This window comes from Tachysurus vachellii, chromosome 20 (genome assembly GCF_030014155.1).
Source record: "Tachysurus vachellii isolate PV-2020 chromosome 20, HZAU_Pvac_v1, whole genome shotgun sequence".
NCBI classification, from domain to species: Eukaryota; Metazoa; Chordata; class Actinopteri; order Siluriformes; family Bagridae; genus Tachysurus; species Tachysurus vachellii.
In genome coordinates this window covers 9,153,478-9,165,282 of record NC_083479.1, presented here as the reverse complement: position 1 = coordinate 9,165,282, position 11,805 = coordinate 9,153,478, and the positions used below count along the sequence as shown (strand labels likewise).

The 11,805-nt window shown below is 38.2% G+C and overlaps 2 protein-coding genes across 3 annotated transcripts in view; one reads left to right on the top strand and one right to left on the bottom strand.

Annotated features, from left to right (window-relative positions):
• Positions 1–133: 133 nt before the first annotated feature.
• On the bottom strand, positions 134–2,903 carry LOC132863019 (tyrosinase-like). The gene is made up of 5 exons (XM_060895534.1): positions 2,061–2,903; positions 1,699–1,915; positions 1,234–1,381; positions 971–1,152; positions 134–497 (listed from the first exon to the last, which is right to left on the bottom strand). Exons 1-5 carry the CDS (start codon positions 2,883–2,885, stop codon positions 268–270), a joined length of 1,602 nt encoding a protein of 533 aa, XP_060751517.1. The 5' UTR covers positions 2,886–2,903; the 3' UTR covers positions 134–267.
• A 1,272-nt stretch (positions 2,904–4,175) lies between these two features.
• grm5a (glutamate receptor, metabotropic 5a) overlaps positions 4,176–11,805 on the top strand; it is a 26,017-nt gene continuing 18,387 nt past the window's right edge. The window contains exons 1-3 of one of the 2 annotated variants that reach the window (XM_060895533.1): positions 4,176–4,367; positions 4,615–4,662; positions 5,137–5,877. In XM_060895533.1, the coding sequence (XP_060751516.1) occupies positions 5,193–5,877 (685 nt within the window). In that variant the 5' untranslated portion in view covers positions 4,176–4,367; positions 4,615–4,662; positions 5,137–5,192. The remainder of the gene's footprint in view (positions 4,368–4,614; positions 4,663–5,136; positions 5,878–11,805) is intronic. The other variant, XM_060895532.1, reaches the window with a different exon arrangement.

The following is an 11,805-nucleotide window of genomic DNA, read 5'->3' as shown; positions in this document are numbered from 1 at the left end:
TATTCAATGTTTATTGAATCATCATGGTCAAGTACATCCTCATGATTTAGAATGGAAAAAAAAAAGATTTCTACATTTTATTTTTATATGCTTAATGACATAAAACGAAACAAACAAAATGGATTATGTCGGTTTTTCTCCATAGCTACGTTCATATATATACTGTATATACACACACACATTTTCATGGGTTATTTAGCGTATATAATATTTGGTGTAGGTGAATGAGGCTTCATGGACACTGTCGCCACCTAGCGGTCACATGCTTCACGCCATCATGGTTTGGTAAGAGTCGGTCGAGTCCTCGGAGCTGCTGAGGAGTGGCTGCTTCTCGGAGCTACTTTTAACTCGCCTTGATAAAAGCTTGCAGATTTTAGTGAGCACTACAGTTAAAATTGCAAAACAAACTGCGCCCAAGACCGCGGCGCCCAGGAGCCAGGGCCAGATCTCATGCGCTTTCTCCAGATAGGACACGATTTCATCTACAATCCGCTGACCTACAAATTAAATAAGTAAATAAATAAATAAAAAGAAAATTCACATATATTTTGTAAGATTCGGTGCTCTTTATATATGCAATAATTGTCTTAAATGTGACATTATTATTTGTAACTCATAAAGTAAGCCTATACATAAAGAAATGTATAGTTCATGTCATATAAAATAATATAATATAATATTCAAAAGCATTTATTGAAGCACAATATCCTGCTCAAGTGTCATGAGGATTCTGAATGATAGACCTAATTGTGTGCAATGAATTATAAAATAGATTTTAAAAGAAATCTAAATACATTATATTTTATATATCGGTACTTTAATCAGGTTTATCAAAATGGGTTAAACTGCAAGGTTTTAGAGACAGTTGAGAACATTGGATGAAGATCCAGATGAAGTATAATTAGAATGAACACTGCAGTGTTTGCAATTATCATTATATGAATAAATATAAAACAAAAATATATATCACCAGGGTCTTGAAGGTAGGAGTATTCATAGCCTATTTCTTTGCTGGAAATGAAGTAGTCCCCATTTTGATAGAGTGGCATGAAGGGTGCCATGTAGTATTCACTGTTGTGGCCAATTGGTGCATTGGCTGTGGGATAGTGAGACTTTTCTGGCTGGTGCCTTCTCAGCCACTGCTCGTAGATGCTGAGGAAACAGGGCAAACTCAAACAAGCCTTCAAAGCAAATCTTCAGTTAGAAAGTGTTCAATTTCACTTGATTTCTCACCTATCAACAAAGGCATGGTGTAGGAGGAAAACTGGGTCATTGGCTGAGCCCTGCACTGAAGACATGGTGCCATTCATGTAGACGTGCAGTGCTGCATGCATGAAAAGTTTGTTGCTGTTCCCAAGGCCTGTATGAGGATTTCCAAAACCTATAAAGAAACAAGAGATTATTTTTACTAAACTCTGAATGGTCAAATCATGGAATTAAATTAGTTCAATCAGGGGAATAAACTAAAACTGTGTCACCATCTTTTACATGAACAACATCAGGATCAGTAACTACAGCCATAGACCAAAATACAAATATTGTTCTTTTTGGTCAAACTTGCTATATCTACACTAACATGACACTGCTCCAGCCACAAGTCTGGTCAAGAATATCAACTTGCTGATCTTTTAAAACCCATATAGATTTGTGTTTCTATCATAATGGTGCTATGAGTAATTGGTGTCTATTGTATTTAACCTTCTAGTGTGTTCCTGAAGCTCATGTTGGCCATGCGGTCCATTGGTTCAGTGTCATACTGGGATAGACTGAGAGTGAAGTCCACTTCAGAGGATGTGGGAAGCCTATCTGCCAGATTTCGGTCATGGTTCCCAGGGTTGCGCAGTAAAGGTCCTTCCTCTGTGCCATTACACAAGATACCTCTCATACTGTATTCTGGTTCTCTGGAGCAAATCACCTATAAAGATTTAATTAAACAATAATTCAATTATACAATCATAGTTTAGTCATTAAGAATGCAATACAACCCAGAAATAATCCAAGTCAGATATTTATAGTGTCATAGCGTTGATTAATGTATGACCGATTTACTTTCTCATTACCTTCCAAGAGGAGAAAACAGAAGATGGGCTGATGAGGCTGGGGTTTAGAGGACTTTGTCCACCCACAAGCTCATCGGTGCAAACCTCACACTCCTGTGCATCCCTCCAGTCCCAGTATGGAATGGCAAAGTCAAAATCTCCTGTTAATTTCCTAATCTCGTGTTCCCAGCGAAGCAGAAACACCCTGTGCCATGGCAAGAAGCCCGGGGCCCAGTGTCCAAAATCTACCTGCATCCACACATTATTTTCCCCTCCAAGCAGAGCGGGCCTGGAAACATAGTAATGCATCCAGACAAAGAGATCGTAGATGGAAACGTCTCTAAACATCGACCCAGATGAGTTGCTCATTTGGTTATAGATGCCCGTGATTATCACATAATCTTGGCTGATGGTATTTTTGGCTAAATTGAGATAAGAGATGAACTTCTGCCTTTCGGCCTTTGAAAGCTGGAAAATATTTTTTCTGACCGTCTCGCGTCTTTCAGTGCAAGCTGACCCGAAGTAGCCAAATGCACATTCGCTGCAGTCAGAACCCATAAAGTTTCGGAGACAACGACAAGTTCGGTTAAAAAAGGTGAGAGGCCATCTCTCTCTGTCATCCAGCCCGTTAAACGGGTATTGAGGTCCATCCGGTTGCGCGGACACGGTTACGTCCTGGCAAATTCCCCGACCAGAGCGAGCTCCGCATGCAGATCCGTCTCCGGTCCAAATGGGACAGCATTGCCTCGAGGCCAGAGCTTCGCTATTAGCACACTGCCGGGGAATCTGCTGCCATGTGGGCTTCAATAGCTGAGCGAAAAAGACTATAACAACCAGAGAGAGCATCTCATAAGTCAAAGGGGTTCTGCTTGTGGTTGTACACTGATGACTTTTGGGTTAATCCTTTCAGAGTCTTTACCACCCCATCCGTTACCCACTCCCCCCTCCATCAGATTCTTCAGATCACATGCCTCTTTGCCTCAGGGTCGTTAGGGTGAAAAATGATTTCCTGCATGTTAATGCTACTCGGAATCGTTTCGGAGTCAACATTTGAACATTGTACATGTTTTATATGTTAATAGATAGGAGTTCATATTATGTCCCCTGTGTAGATTTATGTCAGAGTTTGACGTCCTTCTCCAAAGAGAGGCATTAAAAAACTTACTTTCTTTCTTTCTTTCTTTCTTTCTTTCTTTCTTTCTTTCTTTCTTTCTTTCTTTCTTTCTTTCTTTCAATGAATTTCAGTAATCTTTGAAGCAGGGTGGATTTAGAAAGCATGCCAAAATGCATGAACACGGGGCGCAAGGCTATAATTGCAGGGCATTTATATATACATATATAATATTTATATATACATATTTATATACTCGTTCCTGTTCAGGGACAATGCAGAGTTACCAGTTCACCTACCATTTTTTAAAGGTAAAACCATTGAGAACCCTGGGAAACTACAGTAAAATGAACACCGAATCTGGGCTCAAGAATGAACCGGATTCCTTTAAACTTTAATGCGCAATATACAATTTAAACAGAAGATGGCGCCGTGAACAAATAACAGAATTCGGTTTGGGTTTTATGTTAGGGAGGATAAAATTACTTCTCTATGAAGCGAAAAATTGAGGCATTGTACCGTGCCTTAGTGATGGATTTTGAGATCCAAGATCAGCTATGATATATAGTTTTAAATAATTCATGTAGATCCTGAGTACATGACATTTTATTGTCTTTGGGAGGTGCTTTGAAACACGTTTCCTGAAGTTATGTAATATTATACTCGAATCTCTGTCTAAAACATGGCCAATTTAATGCCCAATCTTGAGTTATTTGTCTTTCTGTAGAGGCGCAATAAAAGTTATATGATGCTTAAAAACCTATAGTTTCTTATATGATTTCATAACTAGATGCCCAGTGTTGAATAAGCACATAAGCGGTTGAATAAATAAATAAATTAATTAATTAATCCAACCGTTAGATATACGGTTATACTCATATACTCATTTAGACTACCGTTAATTCGGTTCAATCTGATGGGAGAGGGAAACAAATTTCCTATAACGCCATACAGAATACCGCATTCAAACCACCTACGCTCACTCTGCGCTGTTAGTCCTCTGAAATGGTCGTGTGTGTATAGGCTACACTTGAGGGATGTGCCAGTGTTTCTTAGTATCCTTGATGTATGAAAACTCTTTGACTAGCGGGCAAAAACGAATAGGTATTTAATTCATAATGCCATGTGACACTCGGAGGTGAAACGGCACGCTTTTCGTGAACGTTTATTGCACGCAGAGATGTCCATCTTTTAAGACACGAAATAACGTGAGAAAGGTAAGATTTCCGTAAATGTTTTAGTTAACTGTAAATGCGAAGCAGACATTTTGGGGCATTTTTTTGTTTTTTTTTTATATTGCTGCCGTGATATTGTTCATGCTTACGGAACATATCTGTTTTGTGTAAATCGGAGGTGTTGGGTTTTTGCAGACAGCATATGAAAAGTCAAATAGCTTCTTTATTCTGCACAAATTTTGTTTTAAAACTATTTACTTTGTGTGATGATTGTAATTCACATTTCAAGACATAAGACATTTCAGCACCCCGGACAGCTCCGAGACTTTAGCCCCAGGTATGTTGTAGGAGTCTTAAGTTTATAAGGTCTTGTCAAGTCAACACTAATTTGTTTGGTCAAATTAAATGCTACGAGATCACTGGTTATGGAAGTGAACCTATTATTTAACAGGTCATATTCAAACGCGGTCATATTCAAACGCTTAACAGCCATTTGCCATGAGCTATTTTAGTTCTTAAAGAGAAAGAGGACTCTAATTAGGTAAGTTTTAACTGGCAGAATTGAGTGATTTTAGTATTGCTTTTGACGACTGTATAATAATTCCTGTTCTGTTGTTTTCATATCTAACACGTGTTGTAGAGGTGTTTTTATATAAGAGAAAACATATAATACACACCTCTGTTTTTTGTCATCCCTTTCCTTCAGAATTGAATATCACAAACTAGAGGATGCATAAGAATCTGTTTTCTCCAAAGATTTTCCTAGATCTTTCTTTTTTTGTCTGAGTTTCTTTTCTGATAACTGTTGCAGATGCCATGACGACTCCATCTGTATTTGGCACTGACTGATCTGAGAGAGAAGAGGAAATGGGGATTTTACTTTTCTTTCTTTTTACACTTCTTGGAGGCATCAACAGGCTCAGTAGGCTAGGCACAATGGTGCATGCCCAATCTAATGAGCGCCGAGTCCTGGCCCACATGCCTGGTGACATTATCATTGGGGCACTCTTCTCTGTGCACCACCAGCCACCAGCAGACAAGGTCCATGAGCGGAAATGTGGTGCAGTTCGTGAACAGTATGGAATCCAACGTGTGGAGGCTATGATGCACACACTTGATCGCATCAATGCTGACCCCAACATCCTGCCCAACATCACACTGGGCTGTGAGATTCGAGACTCATGTTGGCACTCAGCAGTGGCACTGGAACAAAGCATTGAGTTCATCCGTGACACCCTGGTTTCAACTGAGGAGGAGGAGAGCATGTCCAGGTGCTCAGCTCATGGTGGAGGAATACCCATGAAAGGGAAGAAACCCATAGTGGGGCTCATTGGGCCTGGTTCCAGCTCAGTGGCCATCCAGGTGCAAAATCTTCTTCAACTTTTCAACATACCCCAAATTGCCTACTCAGCCACCAGTATGGATCTCAGCGATAAGTCCTTGTACAAGTATTTCATGAGGGTGGTACCATCAGATGCTCAGCAGGCCAGAGCAATGGTGGACATCGTCAAAAGATACAACTGGACTTATGTGTCAGCCATACACACAGAGGGTAAGATGCCATGACATGCAATTTTTTTCATATGAATGTGACTCTGGTGGAAGTTTTTGGATTAGTGTAAAATGGCAATTTGGGAATTGTGGATTGTTTGTATCATTTGCATTGCTGTTTATAGATGAATACTGTATAAAAAAATGCAATAAATTGTGCCAATATTTCTAATTCAGCTGTATTTAGCTGTAATATAATTTAATTCATATGGCATTCAAATGATTAAAAGCAAATTAGAAATATTTGATTAGGAGGTTTTCTGTTTTTCCTATGTTGTGGTGGTGTTCAAGATCAATATCTATATTTATTAGAGAGACTGTCTGAAATCTTTAGGATTTATCTTAGTAGAATTGAGCAGTGTTAATTGTTTTTAGTTTTCTAGTTTTTTTATTTATGAAGTTTGTTATTCATTCTAAGAAAAAGAAAAGTCAGGTCTGTTTAGCAAAAAATAAATTTTCTTAATGCAGATGTATACTAAGACTATGCCAGCAAAAGGGGATGCTTAAACGTATTGGATATTACATATGGGTTATAATATCAAACAAACTTATGGATAATCAGTGTACTCAGAAATTGTTGATACTTTGCATTAACAAAGTATTCACCCAAATGATTATTTCTCTTTTTGCTCTAATGTTATTATGTTATATAAATGTCTGGCTAATTGGAACAGTACTTCCTCAAGAATTCACTCATATGGCTCAATCCATTTTGCCTTTGACAACAAACTTTCCAGCTTCTCCTATTAAAAAACTACTCAAAAGTATGATGTTACCACTAACATGCTTGATACCTGCGTTTAGTTAAATGACTTAACTTTAGTTCTATCAGACCATAAAACCTTTTATTAAAACAGATTCAGATTTAAAACAAATCTCAGTTTTTCTAACATAGATCAGAAGTGGTGTTTCTTCTGATCTTGCTTTTGCCAAATGTTTCCTCTTTGTTGGAATAGATTTTACTTTAGTCCTTAGGTAATTCAAGCTATACTCAAATTTTCAGTACAAATTCCTCCTAACACCTTTATTTTCAAAGCTTTTCCGATTTTCATGGGCACTTCCTTGGTCTTCATTTCAGCAGGACTGATCAAGTATGACATTTTAGCTGTGACACTGAGATATTTATTGTGTAAGCATACAGTACAACTGGACACAAGTGGACTTAACATTAACACAAAGATGTACCTAGTTTAACCTGTATACTGTAAGCGCTTGAAAATGAAATACTAGTCTCAATTTAGATTGGCGAATTCTGATCAATTATGCACGTTTTAGACTTTTTAGAGGTTTTAAAATTTCATTGTATTAATTTAGACACCTAAAAATTAGTAGAAAATGTCTGATTCTAATATTTATGTTGGCTTTGTAGAAGCCAACATTCTGTTTTCCTATTTCAGCTTAGACAAAAAAATTATAAAATTTAATGCGGCCTAGGGCTTTTGAGCCACATGCACCAAATTCGGATATGTTGTAGATCCTGGTCTGAAGTTTGTTGCTATTACTTTTCTAAGCGATCTGAGTACCAGTACGTCCGGTACCGGATCTCAAACATGGCCTTTTTTCCCATAGACTCCCATTATAAACTTTGGAGGTTTATAACTCGGCAAGCTTTCAAACTATCTACACCAAACTCGGCCAGATCCTTTAGGGTGATACTCTGAACAAAGTTTTAAATTGGTGTACCGACTGGCCTTTCGGTTGTGCCGCAGCCCCGCCCCCAAAATATGCAAAATCAAAAAACTTTTTACAACATGGACATGTGACAAAATGTGATCAAAACACTCAGAACAATGAGGGGAACTTCCTCACGTGTATTCTGATGACGTCACGTGATGTCATGTGATGTCACCTGAAAATAAAAAATTTTGCACAACATGGACAGGTGACATATCAAAACACTCAGCCCAATAAGGGGAACCTCCTCAGGAGTATTCGGATGACGTCACATGCTCATCTCCACTTGCCTCCAAATGTTTTGGCACCCTATCTTTCTGTCCACTTGCCTCCAAAAGTTACACTGTCCCTTATGTCCACTCGCCTCCAAAAAGCACAGGCCTTTGCGAATACTTGCATCGTCAAAGCCAACATCAAAGTTTGTCACAACGAACTTTACAAATCTAGTCTTAAATTTGGTTTCTGAATCAAATTTCAGAAATAAAGTTCTGAATGCTTGAATTTTATAAATAATGTATGCTACTTAGAAAATATTCTTAAAATGAGTCTTTCTATTTGGAATATCTGTATTAGCCATCATTCATAATCAAGTCTTAGCAGTGTTTTTCCAATATTTCATCATCTGAACACTATGTAATTGAAGTGAAACTCCCCCATTTTATTTCTGTTTATTTGCCTATAAACACTTGATGGGCATATTGTGAAGCAGCATAACACTGTTGCTGTTACTAGGGTTAATGTGTAGGCACCCTGCTTTTGTTTTTACCTCTCTATCTGTAATGACAGAAGAAATAATTCTGTAGGGCAGCTTGGATCACTTGATGAGGAGTGATCATGATTACCATTTACATATTCATTTTATTTTTTCCCTACCAGTGGGCGTTGGTTACAGTGTAATTAATTTCCCTAGTGGAACATGGCGTGCTCAAAAGCTACTGATATTTACATGAGATCAGCAAGCATATTCACCTAAAATATATATCATGCAAATGCAGCTTTTGTACTAAAGATGTGTACCATTTTTAAGCAAAGAATTTTCATAACACTCTCAAACAGAAACAGGTTAATTGGTTTATTTGATGCTAGAACAATGTTTTAGGTATGTCTTTCACCATATGCACAACTCAGCGGTTATGATTATCTGACTAGGTTCATGGTTGTTTTAAAATTTGGTATAGGAATTTCAAGAGTGTGTTATAAGAATATAAAGAGCTTCTCCGCAAAGCAAAATGCAACGTGGGGTAAATAAATAGACATGATAATAAATGAATTACAAACAGTACTAATAAGACACGTGACAACACACTGTTGGAATGACCCTTAATGTTCCAGCAGAGAATGTCCAAACAAAGTCCTGACAGTTTTCCTCTGATTCCTCATAATGGGGCAGTGGTGGATCAAGAGGTTAAGAATCTTGATTGTTAATTGGAAGATTGTGGTTTAAGCCCCAGTACTGGCAAGCTGCCACTTTTGGGCCCTTGAGCAAGGCCCTTAATTCTCTTTGCTCCAGTGGCTGACACTGCGCTCTGACTCCAGCCTCCGGAGTTGATATAAGTGAAGAGAGAATTTCACTGTGCGATATATGTGAGAGAAATATAAATCTATTCTATTCTTTTTATTATTTTCTGTGTGTAACTCTTGAGTTTATAACTCTTGAGTTTATAATCTCTGTATTTCATTGTTAATTCTAGTTTGGCCTTCTGATTCTTGCCGCTGATGAGTGGTTTGCATCTTGTGATACAAACGGTTGCTTGGAGTTTCTTCACAGCTTTCACAATGTTTCTATCAACTGCTGTTGTTTTCTTTGGCTGACATGTTTAATGACTGGTTGTTAGTACACCAGTGTTTTTTTTCATTTTCAGTATATCCCAAATGTTTTATTGGCTATGTCTAGTGCTTATACAATACCTCTGATTGATTTTCCATCTTGTCTCATCTTTAAAATAGATAGTTTTTCACCCATAGACAGCTCTACAGGTTTCATGTTGGTTTATCCTATTTAACAACAAATGCAGTCTTCAAAGATGAATCCCAGGGCTTAAAGCGAGAGTGGACATTACTCACTCTCACTCACTCATTTTCTACCGCTTATCCGAACTGTGCCTATCTCAGGCGTCATTGGGCATCAAGGCAGGATACACCCTGGATGGAGTGCCAACCCATTGCAGGGCACATACACTCTCATTCACTCACGCAATCACTACCCTTGAGTGGGCATTAAGAACTATTAATTGTTTAATCAATGAATCTATCAGGACACACCTGGGCAGCAAATAAATGTAGAATGTGTGAGTTTAAACAAAATCTGTTCAAAGTTGTACATTTCAGGAAATAGAAGCTGAAATTTTTATATGCATCTTAAATACGAATCTTGTATAGGATAAAAAAAAGTCCCATTCCAATTCCAATAATTTCAGAAGTGATTGTATATAAATAACATTATTTACAACAAGCCATTAAAATATAATGTGTCTGGTATAATAACTGACTGTGTATATTTATCTGATTATGTAGGTTTAATTATTAGCTTTTGTTTTATCCCAGTGAGCATGGTAAATTCATTTTACATCAGCACTCATAACACTTGATACCAGAGGGTCCATATTCCTAGCAGAATGTAGGTGACCTGATTTTGAAGTAATATGGGGGAGCTTACCCCTGCCAGTGTGCCAAACAGGGGCGTAGCAGAATAATGTTCATTAGTTTTTATCAGACAGAAAATTCAATATGTTCCTGTGTAAACTGAAAAAACAATTCATGCAACATCTACACAATACATACAGGAATCAAGTATGGCAGCACTGAATATTGTTTACATGCAGCTACCTCTCTCCAGAGAAGGCAGATTGCAAGACATTGACTTGGAATTCCTGAAGTTGAAAAATGTACCTGTATTCTGTTTACTATTTTGAACATATGGTTCTCTAGGTATGTTATCAGGCCGACTTGTTAATTAGCACATACCACAAGCTGTTTGGAACCATGTCCCGCAGATGTGTGTAAAGACATCCATATCTAATATACTATCCCAGCCTCTTGATTGCTAGGTAACTATAATTCCTTTGATATAGTCAGTAATGCTGACCCTTGTGTCCATTCCCAACTTATATGGATCCTAAACCTTGACTGCACAAGCCTATAGCATGGCTCAAATTAGCTTAATGCTGAAACCAAATCTGTTTACAGCCAAACCCATTTAATGATGAACCAATTCATGGTTAACGACCTTCCTGGGATGTTGCTCTCGGATCATAGGTAACATAGGAATTTGGGTCTAGATCTAATAAACAATCAAAAATACAGCCTTTGTACGATTGGACTGTCTGATTGAATGGCTCCCTTTCTTAGATGATCAATGCTGTGGCCTTGAATGCTGACTTGATGCCCATATTCAGCTTCTAAAAAGCTCAGACATTATACACATAAACATTAGAGATGAGCCGGATACTCGGCTGAAACGAGTATCCGGTACAGATAAAGCACTTCTGCCGAGTACGAGTATTATACGAGTAATACGAGTCAATATCTGTGCTCGGATTGAATGAAAATCATCATTGGGTAGCTGATTGTGTCAGCGTTCTGTGATAGGCACAGCGCCCCTCCCCTACACACATACAGATGTATTGTGTTGCTGTGTCTCGCTCTGCTCACTCACAGTCACACACAGAACAGCTCTCTGTTTCTCCCTCAGTCACTCGGGTTCACGGATCTTTTCTGTTTACGTTTAGGGTTTCTTCAGCTTTTTACTTCGGGTTGTAACGTTAATAATACAAACTTACTAACCAGTAGAGTTCTGGTAAACGTGGGTTCGTTCAGACGTGGTGCTTGCTTGGTAGAATGCGACTCGCATTGCGTCTCTGCCTGTCGGAGATTTTATTTTCTTTTTTAAACCTTCAGCTGTCTCTAACCAGTAACCAGACACTGAGTGTCTGACACGTTTTTGCTGTATTTCATAAAAACATAAAGGTAGTAAGCTAGTGTTATAAATATTACAAATTAATTATTACCGGTTAAAACCCAGCCCATTTCAAGACAAGCCCCGCCTACTGCCGAGTTAGGCCCCACCCACTCCGAGTACGGATACAGATACAGATAATTCATATGGTTAACAGATATGGATACAGATACAGATAATCCCTAATAAACATAAAAGTCTGCATTATCACACTTTACATCCTTTATGAAGTTAACCTGTAAATAGTAGGAATCTGCAGTTCCTTGATTCACCACTAAGAGTGTTATTCCGAGGAGAAAA